This window comes from Homarus americanus, unplaced genomic scaffold (assembly GCF_018991925.1).
Source record: "Homarus americanus isolate GMGI-L3 unplaced genomic scaffold, GMGI_Hamer_2.0 scaffold27457, whole genome shotgun sequence".
NCBI lineage: Eukaryota > Metazoa > Arthropoda > Malacostraca > Decapoda > Nephropidae > Homarus > Homarus americanus.
Window position 1 is genome coordinate 205001 of NW_024731296.1, and position 14272 is coordinate 219272.

The 14272-nt window shown below is 37.6% G+C and overlaps 1 protein-coding gene across 7 annotated transcripts in view; it reads left to right on the forward strand.

Moving 5' to 3' along the window:
* The window catches only part of LOC121867580 (adenomatous polyposis coli protein-like), a 240190-nt gene that overhangs the window by 178734 nt on the left and 47184 nt on the right, over nucleotides 1–14272 (forward strand). For 6 of the 7 annotated variants that reach the window (XM_042367595.1, XM_042367597.1, XM_042367594.1 and 3 more), the window contains 10 exons: nucleotides 447–713; nucleotides 2699–3001; nucleotides 3202–3279; nucleotides 5934–6074; nucleotides 6391–6512; nucleotides 6719–6994; nucleotides 9048–9177; nucleotides 10722–10904; nucleotides 11169–11317; nucleotides 12397–13716. In XM_042367595.1, coding sequence (XP_042223529.1) covers nucleotides 447–713; nucleotides 2699–3001; nucleotides 3202–3279; nucleotides 5934–6074; nucleotides 6391–6512; nucleotides 6719–6994; nucleotides 9048–9177; nucleotides 10722–10904; nucleotides 11169–11317; nucleotides 12397–13716 — 2969 coding nt within the window. The remainder of the gene's footprint in view (nucleotides 1–446; nucleotides 714–2698; nucleotides 3002–3201; nucleotides 3280–5933; nucleotides 6075–6390; nucleotides 6513–6718; nucleotides 6995–9047; nucleotides 9178–10721; nucleotides 10905–11168; nucleotides 11318–12396; nucleotides 13717–14272) is intronic. The other variant, XM_042367593.1, reaches the window with a different exon arrangement.

A 14272-nucleotide genomic window follows, 5' to 3' on the forward strand; every position in this document is an offset into this window, starting at 1 on the left:
CGAGATAAAACAGTTGAGCAGCCGACGGAAGAATGGTTACAACCCAGACTGCGATCTTTTACGAAGTTAACTCTCAGTTGAGGGCCAAATGCTAGTTAGAATGAAAGTTTTTTTTTATTATTTAAAGTGAAAAGACTCGCTTCTTTCAGTTGAATATTGTAAGGTATTTTTAAATTCACAAACAACAACTTTGTAAACGTATGTGTAGATACTGCAAGTGATGCTATTATAGTACAGTATGCTGTGTACCAAACGGGAGTTGGTCTACCGGGATATTTACACTAGGGTACGTTGACCTAACATAACCTAGGTTAGGTTAAGTTAATCGACGCTACAGTGTAAATATCCCGGTAGACCGCATAATATAGTAGCACCCTATAAGTATCGACTACAGTATTACTATGCATTATCGATCAAAAATTTTATATGATTGTTTTTTATTGCAGGATGGGTGTGAGCGGTGGCGTGTGGAGGGCGAGGTGTGTCGCCTGCAGGAGGCTTTGGGCCAGCGCCTGGGCACTGCGGCCATGATGGTAAGGCGCCGCGACCATCGCCTACACACCATCAATACCATAGAGAAAACCATCCAAAGGCTCCAGCAGGATACCTTACGCAACAACCACAATAACTACAACAACATTCACGAGCAACAGAGGACGTCGTCTCCTATGCCACACCCCTCAGACATCATGGACGCCGTTAATGCAAATCAGGTACTGTACAATTAACAGTACTCCTGTTGTTTTTATCTGTGCTGTTCCTGTGTTACAGGTGCTGGGTCTCCTCAGAATGACTTTATATATGGTGTGGGTCACGGTCCGTGTAGGTGTCCTGTATCAGCTCAGATATCTAATAACACTTCACTTGAAAATGTACCATCACCAGTAGGGGATTATAGCGGCCCCTAAATATTGAGTGAATATTTTTTTATGCAGTTACTCTCCTTGCAAACGAAACTAGCTGTCTGGATATGGTGTGAGGACAGTGAGGCTGCTGTGAGGCTTTGACGTCATGATTTGGTTGTATGAGGATGAAAGGCTGTGAGGGTGTTGTGAGGCACGTAAGATGGAAAACTGTGAGGTATGAGTAAGGGTGCGGTGATGTAGAGGGCGTGAAGTAATGAGAGAATATGAGTGTGTGTGGTTATAAGAGTATGAGGTCACATAAAATTAGAAGTTTGTGTTAGGGTATGAGGCGTGATGATGTGAGGTTGTATGGCGGAGAAAAGTTCTTTATGGATGAAGAGGTCTTGTGTGGGTGTGACAATTTGTGAGAATGTGAAGTAATTTATAAATGAGATTTTGTGAGAAAGTAAAGATATGTAGCCGTATGAGGGTGGTGTAAAGGTGTGAGGCTGGTGTAAAGGTGTGAGGCTGTGGTAAGGTGTGAGGCTGGTGTAAAGGTGTGAGGGTGGTGTAAAGGTGTGAGGCTGTGGTAAGGTGTGAGGCTGTGGTAAGGTGTGAGGCTGGTGTAAAGGTGTGAGGCTGGTGTAAAGGTGTGAGGCACCGTAAGACTTTTCTGTGGATACGATTTGCTGGAGAGAAACTATAATGTCATCGAAGTGATGTTTATTTGTTTAAATAGTCATATTGTGACTAGTCGTCCTCATAGAGCCATAATGTGCAGAATAATGTACAGTATTTAAACACAATATAGTAATTAAATAAGTACAGTACAGGTTGTGTACATCCTCCTTCACATGTCTGAGGACATGGTTGTGTATATCCTCCTTCACATGTCTGAGGACCTGGTTGTGTATATCCTCCTTCACATGTCTGAGGACATGGTTGTGTATATCCTCCTTCACATGTCTGAGGACATGGTTGTGTATATCCTCCTTCACATGTCTGAGGACATGGTTGTGTATATCCTCCTTCACATGTCTGAGGACCTGGTTGTGTATATCCTCCTTCACATGTCTGAGGACATGGTTGTGTATATCCTCCTTCACATGTCTGAGGACATGGTTGTGTATATCCTCCTTCACATGTCTGAGGACATGGTTGTGTATATCCTCCTTCACATGTCTGAGGACATGGTTGTGTATATCCTCCTTCACATGTCTGAGGACCTGGTTGTGTATATCCTCCTTCACATGTCTGAGGACCTGGTTGTGTATATCCTCCTTCACATGTCTGAGGACCTGGTTGTGTATATCCTCCTTCACATGTCTGAGGACCTGGTTGTGTATATCCTCCTTCACATGTCTGAGGACCTGGTTGTGTATATCTTCCTTCACATGTCTGAAACTCTCTTAAGCATGGTACTGAAAACATCATTTGTGGATACCTACTGAATCTTGTACTGCTGGTGATCTTTGTGTGTTAAGTCAGTTGTGGTGGTGAGACATGGATATGATAATAATTGCTGATTTTTTGTAGCTTTATCTTTGACTCTTATAACTTGCTTCACTATACTGTACTGTCTCGGTGAACATGTTTGTGCTTACTCGTGTTGTGACTAGTGAAGGTGAACATGACATCTGTCTCTACTGTTGTTGGGGGTTCAGGATTCTAGGAAGCTTAATTAATTGAAGAATTGTGTATATGTTGTATTTGTGTTTATTTGTTAAGATTTTGCTCATCCAAAAGTACTTGACATGTGTTAATGAAGTTGATAAACTATAATTATCATTATTTTGTGTGTATCTTTTGATGGTAATAATTAGTTAACATCTGTGTATTGCTTTCATCACCAGCTTCAGGATGAAGATGGGACAACAGACGACATTAGTGAGATCCGAGAAATGGACTCACTCCAGTCTGATACCCTCCACTCCGGCGAGGGGGACACCCAAATCAAAGGGAGACCTCCCCTCTCTAGTCAAGATTCTAATGAGTTAGATTCTCCAACTGATACCTTACTGCAACAGCACCAGTTCCCCCCAGGAAAAATGCCTGCAGCCATTGAAGCAGTATTACGGGGAACTTGGCCTTTTGAAAAGGCTCTGTGGCACTCTAGTCCAGCTTCCATGGGGATGCCTTATAAAAATAATAATCAGGTATTTATAGACTCGTGTACTAATGTGGGTACTATACTATTGCCTAAGAGTTATTACATCATTCTTCAAGTTACTTTAATTCTAGAAGATATATAATTAAGTGCATTAAAGTAAAATTTACATATACAGTACAGTACAGTGCTCTGTATTGGAGATTTTATTTTTTTTTATTCAAAAGAGTATCTCTGTCTTTTTAACAGGAGGTACCTGGGATTATGGCAACCTCAAGTGTAACAAACAGACGTGCCCAGAGTACCCAGCAGCTCCTGACAAACAAGGTACAGTAACACCCGGGTTATATACCTTGCCTCTCGTCACTTGCTCACTTGAGGTTTACAGTCCCTGCCCTTGTGTTTTGTGACATTATTACATACTCATTAATTAAATGTGCACTTGTTATTATCAGATCCATCATAAATATAGAGAATTAAGATGACTTAAGGTATGCATGTGTGATGTATAAAGTTAAGTGTAGTAGTAATGTACTGTAAGTGGTTAAGAGGAAGAACAGTATGTCATGATAGATTTAAAAAGGTAAATCTGTTTGATGGTGCAGTTACAAGAACATTGCCAGCATGAGAGAGAGAGAGAGATCAATAAGTTCATGAAAGGAAGAGAAAGAAGAGGAAGAGGAAGATTGGCTTATGAGTTGAGTGACAATACTGTAGAAGAAATTTATAAGATATAACACCAGAAAAATTTTATTGTTTTACAGTACAGTATTTTTTTACTAAGACAGATCCAACATGTAGTACATAGGAATCTTTCAAAATGGGAGGGGGAGGGCAAATTACTTACATAAGATACTAGATGATGTCCTCTATAAGAATGGTATTAATTTGACAGTGTATGTACGATAATGAGATCATAATCCTGTTAACTTTGTAAGCTTCTTGTGATATTGATTGTAAAGTTTGTAAATTTTTCCATTCAGTAACTTGTGAAATCTCATAACTCATTAATTTACTTGTACTTTACATATTTAGTTGAAGTTAAAAGCCCTGAGATGAAAGTACAGATTTCTCTACATCATGATTTAGTACTGTATACACTACTGAGACAGATGCATCCAGTGAAATGTTCCTCCACAGAGCAGTTTAGGGGAGACTGTAAGATCAATGGTTCAGTGCAGAAAACCTTCCCTTCTGAGCATAATTTTTTTTGTAATTGTACATTTGAATTGTTATCTGCAATTGGCTTTCCATATAGATTATGATAATTACAATTCATTTTCATATGTTGATATTACATATGCATTAGAGAAAATGTTATAAAAAGATGAACATCCAATTGCTTACATGCCTCAGGTAGATATGTTTTCAGTAATATTCATTCTTGTTACCAATACTGTACAGTGGTCCCTTGGTTAACGAGCACAATTCGTTCCAGAAGGTTGCTCGTTAACCGAAAAACTCGTTAACCGAAACCATTGTTTCAATGGGTTTTTGGGTATTTGGTTCCAGCTCACCAAAAATTGCCTAAAATCAACAAAAAAGGTACTAAAGTACACTTACTTTGAGGTGTGTATGTAGAAGGCTCCTGGATGATGATGATGATGATGATGATGATGATGGGAATTAGAATGGGGTGGAGGAGAAGGGAGAAGAGAAGGCATTGGGGTGGAAGAGAAGTCACCCCATGGCGCCATTTCACCCATAAAATTTTAGTTCTCTTGGTATAATTCAAGATTATTTTCTTTAAATCAACACTGCACTGCATTATATGTTGTCAATATGTAAAATAAATTTCAAATTGACCAATAACTTGCTTGGAAATACAGAAAAAAAGCGTTTAGTTGAAGAGAGTCTCAAGCAAGATGTTACCTCCACTGAAAAGACACAGAGACTGACGCCTGTTTGGTGTGTTGACAGGCTGTTTGGCGTGCATAAAACTAGTTTCCTGTACTTCAATTATGTTCGGTAATTGTTAAAATGGCTAAAAAATTTAATATTAAACTTTAGAATTATTGAATAGTATAAACTTCTTAATATTTACTAAAATAGTAAGGAATTTAAGCCCTAGAACCGATTACTGTATTGGCGGACTAATACTACAGCTGGTGGACCGCCAAATGCAAGCGAAAACATGTGGAGGGTCTCTCGTTAAAAACTTGTTAATCGAGGAATTGCTCGTTAACCGAAGTTAAGAATCTTATGGAAGGTAAATCGTTAACCAAAATCTTGTTAACCGAGGCGCTCGTTAACCGAGGGATCACTGTACATGTACTCAGAACCATTGTATATTTTGTTGTCATGGCCAGTATAGAAGTTAGAGTGAATGACGGAATATAGAAAGAAAGATCGTCATGTTCATGGCTCTGGCTGCCCTGGGATATAACAGGAATGGGTTTACTTGAGTGATGAAGATATGTTTGTGTGATGCACTATAGCCAGGATATGATTAGTTACATGTTTTGTTTTTACCAGCTGGAAGGATAGAAACATAATGATAGAAATTACATGACATTAATACTGAACCTTAACTTCACTGTTTACAATGACCTCATTGTTTTAAGATGAACAAACCTCTATATTGTCCATATTATTATTAAATATTTTTACTTAATTTCTTACAAGACAAAGGTTGAGATTTTGAAAAGGACAAAATTAGAATAATGTTTGTATTTTTTTGCATGTGGAGACTAACAGCATTGCAAGAGTTATTTAAATCTTGAAATGAGAATGATGTGTTCCATTCTTTTTTTTAATTATACATCTGCATTGAATCATTATCAGTTCCCAAAATTTTCATTAATGTATTATATTGTACTGTACTTGCATCTGATTTATGTATGTTTAGGTTTCTGAAGTAAAAAAGACTGCACAGAATTGCCTGTTTTAAAAGGTCTTGGAAATGCCTTGCAACTTTTGGCTGACAGTTATCCGGACGTTGCTTTGTTCTTGCATGTCTCTGATCATTGCATTACTGGCAGGTGGAGATGGTCTATGGTCTTCTTTCCATGTTTTCCTCGGGTGATCGTGACGACATGAGCCGCACACTTCTGGCTATGTCCTCGTCTCCTGACTCTTGTGTAGCCATGAGACAATCTGGCTGTCTGCCCTTACTTATACAGGTATTTTCATGATTTTTGACTCTGTTGTGTTTTTACATTTCAGGCAACTAGATGATTGTTTGATATAGCCCCTTTTTTATGTGATGCCATTAGTAATATTCTGCTATACTATTGAGTAATATTCAGTTTACACCAAAACATTTATTTAGTATGATACAGGTATTTCTGTCATTAGACTTTTCAGTATTGGCAGTTCTTAAAGATTAAACCCTAATATGACCTTAAAATCTATATTGATAACAGTAGAATTTGAGAGAAGATTCCAGTAAAAATTTTCCGAGCTTAATTACACAGTACTGTATTGATTTACCCACAGCTTCTTCATGGGGGTGACGGAGATGTTGCACCCACTAGAGAAACTCGGCTCAGAGCTGCACAAGCTCTCCACAACATTGTCCACTCCCACCCGGATGATAAACGAGGACGGAGAGAAGCCAGGTATAATTTATAATGCAAACATTTGTATTAAGAAAAAAGGATGTCTTAATTTTGCTGTGATGGGTTTTTCATTTCCTGTTGAATGCACAAAACAATGAACAATCATGAGTATTTATCTTTTTTATGGTATCTATGACAGTGTATATTTTGTTTTATGATTTTTTCTGAATAACCTTACTGGATTCTTGGTTGTTTTGATGTTTCAGAGTATTGAGATTACTAGAACAAATTCGTGACTACTCGGACTACCTTTATGAGCGGTTGGAGCGGACAAGTGCTGGTCGTGGGCCACTATTAGAGGATGACATGGATCGCCATCCCTGTCCAGCAATGGCTGCCCTCATGAAACTTTCATTTGATGAGGATCACCGTCATGCTATGTGTTCCCTGGGTGGTCTTCACGCCATAGCAGAACTGATCAGGCGAGATCATGATGGTCACGGTTCCACCACATCTGATCAGTACTGCATAACTTTAAGAAGGTTTGTAGTCGTATTAAGTTTAGGTGTTGATATGACAACAGGAGTTATTAAAAGGGTTCAATTCAGTGTTTGAATGAAATGTATTTGGACTCTTCCTTGGTTGTCTGAAGAAAAATGCCTTTGTGGTGGGTCTTGTGTAACTAAAGAAGGATACCAGCCTTCCAGGAGCCAAGAGAGTTTGGGGAAACAGTAAGAAGAGAAATTAGAAATGGAAACAGTGAAAGATGATGAGTCTCCCCTCCCTCCCCCCTTTTTTTTTACATTCTTGCTGCTTTTCTCTAACTGCCCATTGAACACCTCTCAGGTTTGCCCGCTCCTTTTAGTAACATTGTAGTATAAAAATATCTTTACCTTAGTTCTATTTGAATTCTGTACAGTATCATCATTTTAGGATTCTGTTTCCTGTTATCTTCCTTTCAATACTCTTATACAGGTTGTACCTCTCTAGTCCGGCAACCTCGGGACCTGACGGGTGCCGGACCATGGAAATTGCCGGACCATGGAAATTCACCCTTTTCCTGGATAGATAGTGAATTATGCTTGGAAGCACTAGCACCACTTTCTCTGCATCATGGTCTCTTTGAAGACATATTGAAGGGTTAAATGTCATATAGTGGCTTCTCAAATTTCACGAGTTTTTAATTCAACGTATTTTATTGGAACACACACAAAAAATAAATAAATAAAAATTTTGACGGCGGAAACTTGAATTTTGACGGGTTTGAACGGCCCGCCAATGTGCAGACGACATGCATAATCGTGTAAACAGCATCATTTCTCTTATGTACAAAAGATTCATTGTTGTTTATTACTGAATGTCTTTTTTATTGAATTAATGTTTATGTGTGCAAAATGAGCAATACAATTCATTAATAATACGTAGAATATTAAAACACACGAGGATATGACACGGCATTGTTTTCGTTGATTACAAAACCAGTGACTAACTGGTTCTACATATAAAACTGAAGAAAATAAGACCTTGGTTGTAGCTGTAGTAAAATTAATATGGTTGTTTTAAGTAACGTTATTTAATGTTAATAAATGGAACAATAGAAGTAGCTAACGATAATGGTAAAGAAAAAAGAGATCGCGTTTGTAAGTGCGCACACGTGAAAACATATCATCATTACTTTACATAAGAATATGAAAGCAACACTTACTTACTGTTCATATATATTTTAATTAATGTTTCTGAATTTGTTTTTATTGAATTAATGTTTGTGTGTGCAAAATTAACAATACTACAATTTATTAATAATATGTGGAATATTAAAACACACGATGAGACACGACGGCTGCCGGCATTGTTTTCGTTAATGCTTACAAAACCAGTGACTGATTGGTTCTACATATAAAACTGAAGAAAATAAGACCCTGATTGTAGCTGTAGTAAAATTAATGTAAAAAAATTAATATGGTTGTTTGAAGTACCTGTAATGTTATTTAATGTTAATAAATGGAACAATATAAGTAGCTAACCATTAATGGTAAAAAAAAAGTGAGACTGCGCGTATGTAAGTGCACACATGTGAAAACATATCGTCATTACTCTACATAAGAATATGAAAGCAACACTTATTTACTGCTCATATATATTGAAGGGTTAAATGTTGTACTCTGTATAGACAAGCAGAGAGAGAGAGAGCAGCCGAACTGCCGGATGTAAACAAACCTTAATTTCCCGCGGCTTTGTTGTTGTTTTTTATGGGGATTAGCCCACCCGGGCATAGGTCACTGACCCACATTGGGGCCTGAGGGGCAAAAATTTAATACTCTTGTAATAATAATAATAATTCAGATAAGTAGAAAAAAAAAAAAAAAGCTGCCTATATACCTATTGGACAAACTAAAATCGTTCCGGACCACAGAATGCCGGACTAGAGAGGTACAACCTGTACTACCTTTTAGGGCCTCAAGGAATGATCACAAGATGAGACAGTTTATAGTACAGTATATTATCTTCATTTGTATTACGAATACCTGTATAACATTAAATGATTCATGGTATCTCTTAGTATGTGGAAACTAAAATAACACTTATAATTTTCAGATACGCAGGCATGGCTCTGACCAACCTAACATTCGGGGATGGTACCAACAAGGCTCTTCTGTGCTCCTTCCGGTCCTTCATGAGGGCTCTTGTATCACAGCTCCATTCTCCTAGTGAAGATCTAAGACAGGTACTTTGTTGTTTGTATTCCTTGGATCCAAATTCCTTGATAATGTAAATCTGCTAATAAATTTGTTGAAACTCTATCGTAACACCCAAGTTGTGTTTAATATAGAACAACAGTACAGTACATCATATTTTTAATCGGGATAGGTTTCAATATCTCACTACAGTACAGCTCCTCCCCGACTTACGACCTACTCGACTTACGACCACCCAGACATACGACCGCCTCAGTCGTACCAAAATGTTGTCAAATTACGTATTTTCGAGTCCCAACATCAGTGATTGCACTGTGTACTGACAAAATTTTCGTTTGTAATTCACTTTAAAATGGCTTAAGATTAAGATTCTAACTATGGGATTAAGTACTTTAAGCAATAAGACACATTATCTCTGCAGGATTTCTGTTGCAAATTTTGTTTTTATCTCATCAGAAAATACAGGGTATGATGAGTTACAAGGTTAGCTTAACATACACCGGTAAAAGGGGGGGGGGGGTAGAACTCAAAACTAGTGATTTCCACATGTCTAAGTACAGGGATGACCAAAACTTAAAATTTACCCAGCAGCTCCTCCCCGACTTACGACCTACTCGACTTACGTCCTCCCGTACTTACGACCTGCCACAATCGTACCAAAATTTGGTCAAATTACGTATTTTTGAGTCCCAAAGTCAGATACACAGACAAAATTTTCATCTGTAATTCACTTTAAAATGGCTGGCAAGCTTAAAAGTGAGTGTTTTGTGGTGCTGAGAAGAAAAAGAGACTCCCATTTCAGATTTTCTATGTATTATTTAAGCATTTCCGACTTACAACCATTTCGACTTACGACCTGGATGTCAGTCCCTAACCCCGTCTTAAGTCAGGGAACAGCTGTATTATGAATTTGTTGTAACTTGAACATAAATTTGAATTAGTTTTTGTAACAAGATAACATAGTATTACATCATATTCTACAACATTTTCTGATACTCTTGCAGGGTATACAGGTACAGTACTCTAAAAAGCATTTTTCATACACCACAGTGCTGGCATATTTCTGCAGCTTTCTCCACTCATAAAACTTTATCTTCTCTGGCCACCATAATATTTTGGTCTTTCCTCTACAGCAAGGGTCGGGGAACTTTTTTGGGTATTACCCATAAATTTTTTTGAATAAAATGAAATTACCCCCAGACTTCAAAGTACTCTAGTACAGTAAACAAAAACAAGCCAATTTGCTCCTAAAATTGTTGGATATGGTATATATATGTCTCTCATACCGCATGCATTACCCCCAAAATTTTTAAATTTACCCCATTTGGGGTAATTTACCCCTGTTCCCCAACCTCTGCTCTACAGTATATCTTTCCTTGCTCTCCTCAGATGTAGTCATAAATACCTGTACATTCTTTCAGTCATCTCTGCATACAGCATCAATTTATCTTTACTGTGCTGTATATACATAACATTGGTACTTAATATTGTTATTCTTAAAGTTATCAACCCTAATAAATGCAGTGAGGAAGAGTGATGATGTTCATGTTGTATGTTGTATTCTTCTCTATAGGTAACTGCGAGTGTGCTGCGAAACCTGTCTTGGAGAGCAGATGGAGCTAGTAAGGCGAGCTTAAGGGATGTAGGAGCAGTGGCTATCCTCATGCAGGCCGCCCTCTCTGCCCGTAAAGAATCCACACTCAAGGTTATTTTGTCTGCCGTGTGGAATCTGTCGGCCCACTGCAGTATTAACAAGGTGCGTTTTTTGTACTTTAATCATGCTTAATGAAATATTGGTTCTAAAATGTATTATAAAAGTCTGGCTATTATGTTGTGCTGTATATAGACTAATTGTTCATGAACTCTCTGCTGCAATAGTTTATTGTTAAGAAATAAATCAGTTAATAATGAAAATAAAGAAATGCCAATAAGAAAACAAAATTGTTCACTTGGCAGGTAGGGCCAATTATTATCAAATTTCTTCAACCACATGTAATAGAAGGAAGGTTTTGCCTTGCAGGCCGAAATTTGTGCTGTGGATGGAGCCTTGGCATTTATCTGCAGTACGCTCACCTACAAGTCCCAGTCAAAAACCCTGGCCATTGTTGAGAATGGAGGTGGAATACTCAGGAACATTTCTAGTCATATTGCTGTCAGAGAAGATCTTAGGTAAGTACAGTATTAGTTTCTAATTTTATCGTCAATAACAGATTTAAAAAAAAAATTTGAGTGTTTCTCTCAGGTTTTAACTACTGTACTGTAAGTTGTAATATAATAATGATAATGGAGATGAATTAAAATACTTTATTGAAGTACAAAAAGACAGACCACAAGACAGTCAGTACTCAGGTTGACAATTTCTTATCCAAAATCCTTGGGGCCAGATGCTTTTCGGATTTCAGAATGGTTAGGTGAGGTTTTTTATTATTATTATTATTATTATTATTATTATTATTATTATTATTATTATTATTATTATTACAGGGATCAGCCCACCCGGGCACAGATCACTGACCCATATTGGGGCCTGGGGGGGCTAAAATATAATTATAATAGCAATAATAATATTAATTCTAGGTCATGTTTTTCACTTTTGATATTTTTTCATTCTTGTATTTTTTTATTATTATTTTTTTTTTATTACTACAATATTGTTGTTGTTATTTTTATTATTATTATTATTATTATTATTATTATTATTATTATTAATATTATTATTATTATTTTATGATTATTATTATTATTATCATTTTTATTTTATTTTTTTGTATTTTTTATTATAAATTTTATTTACTATGAATAATTATTATTATTATTATTATAATTACTATTACTATTATTATTATAATTATTACTGTATTACATTTTTGTCCCCCAGGCCCTGATGTGGGTCAGTGACCTGTGGCCAGGTGGGCTAATCCCTGTTTAAAAAAAAATAAAATAAAAAATTGCTCCACAAAAAAAAATTCGGTTTTCAGAGGTTTTCGGTTTTCGGAATTTCGGATAAGGGGTTGTCAACCTTGAGTAGTTTGATCATGTGAAGTGAATATTGTATAAGAAGAAAGTAAATATCATTAAGGTAAGGGAGGAAAGCACTTGTGAAATAATAGAAATATGTAAGGTGATCACTCATCCATGGGTTCACAGCTATGTAAGTTGAGGAGTGATGCTTTACAGTTAAGATGATATTTGTAGAATACAATATAACAATAATTGCATAGTGATATTGATTTCTTTTCCCTCTGCAGGCAGGTACTGCGGGAACATAGTACATTAAACACACTGTTGGGTCAGCTACGCTCACCAAGTCTGACAGTAGTAAGCAATGCATGTGGAACTCTGTGGAACCTCTCCGCAAGGTGCAGTCAAGATCAGCGTATGTTATGGGAGTTGGGTGCTGTTCCAATGTTACGATCACTAATTAACTCAAAACACAAAATGATATCCATGGGGTCAAGTGCTGCTCTGAAAAACTTGTTACAAGCAAGGCCAGAGGGAATGTCTCTGACAGACCCTCGGCACGGCATGGGTCTGCCCTCCTTACAAGCTCGTAAACAGAAAGCCCTTGAACAGGAATTAGATCCATCACTCTCTGAGACTTGTGATAACATAGAAACTTCACCACGTTCCTCACCAACTCATCCTCAAGGTACTGACCCTCATTTTTATGGCCAACCAGGAGATGCCACACAGTACTACCCAGGCACCAGACCCATGTTCCACTCTCTAGGAGCACAGTATAACAATGTCTTAAGATCTGAGAGTAGAGACTCTATATCTTCAACTCACTCTGATAACTCACATGACCGAATGAGGCAGTTATTAATGCGACATCATCAGAATGGTCGTGAAGGCATTGGGGAAAATGGCAGGCCTCTGGATTTATCACTTAGGTCTATGGCTCCTCCATCACACTGTGTACCAGATATTGCCCACATGAGTCAAGATGAACTGCAGAGACACTTAGAATCCAAGGAGTTTAATGGAAGTGCCGATGAAATATTTGCATCACGTGTCCGGAATATGAAAGACGTGTTTAATCGTCAACCCGGTGAAGCTGTACCTTTTGCTGATGCCCTCAGTGCTTCTACTGCTAATGGTAGTCGTAATGGAGCCTTTCACAGCTCGGGTCCACAACCACCTTTTAGCCCTCGTAGACGACCATCAAACACGAGTGAAGATGAGAGAAGTGCAGCTGGAAGGAACTTTGCCAGTGGTAAACAACAGCAACAACAGCCTCTCAATGAAGCTCACTATAATTATTATAGCAAATATGTAAACTATAGTCGCAACCTGGCTGAGGTAGACATTGAAAATGATGCCCAGGAAGAGCCACTGAATTACAGCCTAAAGTGTGGTGCAGGAACAACATTGAAAACCCCAACAAATGAATCAATGGCCAACATGACCCAGAGCACGGAGAGACCTGTCCCACAGATTGACAACTTTGTGGTAGAGAGACGAGAACCAAGAAAAACAGAGCCACTCGCTGAAACTGAGAGAGATCCTGAGACCTTCACCGGTTACACAGAAACGGACCTTGACCAACCCACCAACTTCAGTCTAAGGTATGTCAGGATTTAAATTTTAAAACTTAGTGTTTTTATCCAAGCAGTTTTATGAGTTTTCATTGGTGCTGCTCATTTCTTTAGTTAATTTTTTTTGCACTATTTTGAATATTTTCTACCAATTTTTTTGAATTGCGTTACTATTGCGTTACTATACTGTATACTGCAGGGAAGGAGAACATTGATAATTCAGTACTGATATATAAATTCTAATACTGTATTAGAAACTATATATAGAATGTTTTTTGTAGTTTATCACCAGTCTCCTATTAATGATCCTGGAACAGTTTGGTATTGGGTCAGTCTCTGGTTCTGGTGGAGTTACCTGAAGCTAATCAGTAGCTGTATGAGGCACCGGTACAAGGCAGAGACAACAACAGATCTCTGGAGTATTTTGGGCAAAATGATGACTATGAGTGGTTTGTAATTCAGTATAGTACTGTCATCTGCTGATAATCTTAGATTCAGCTTTTTTTCTGCCATGTGCTAGATGGTATACTGTAAACCTAAAAATGTGTACTGCTGAGTATAGCATCACTGCTGAAGGTTTTAGGCT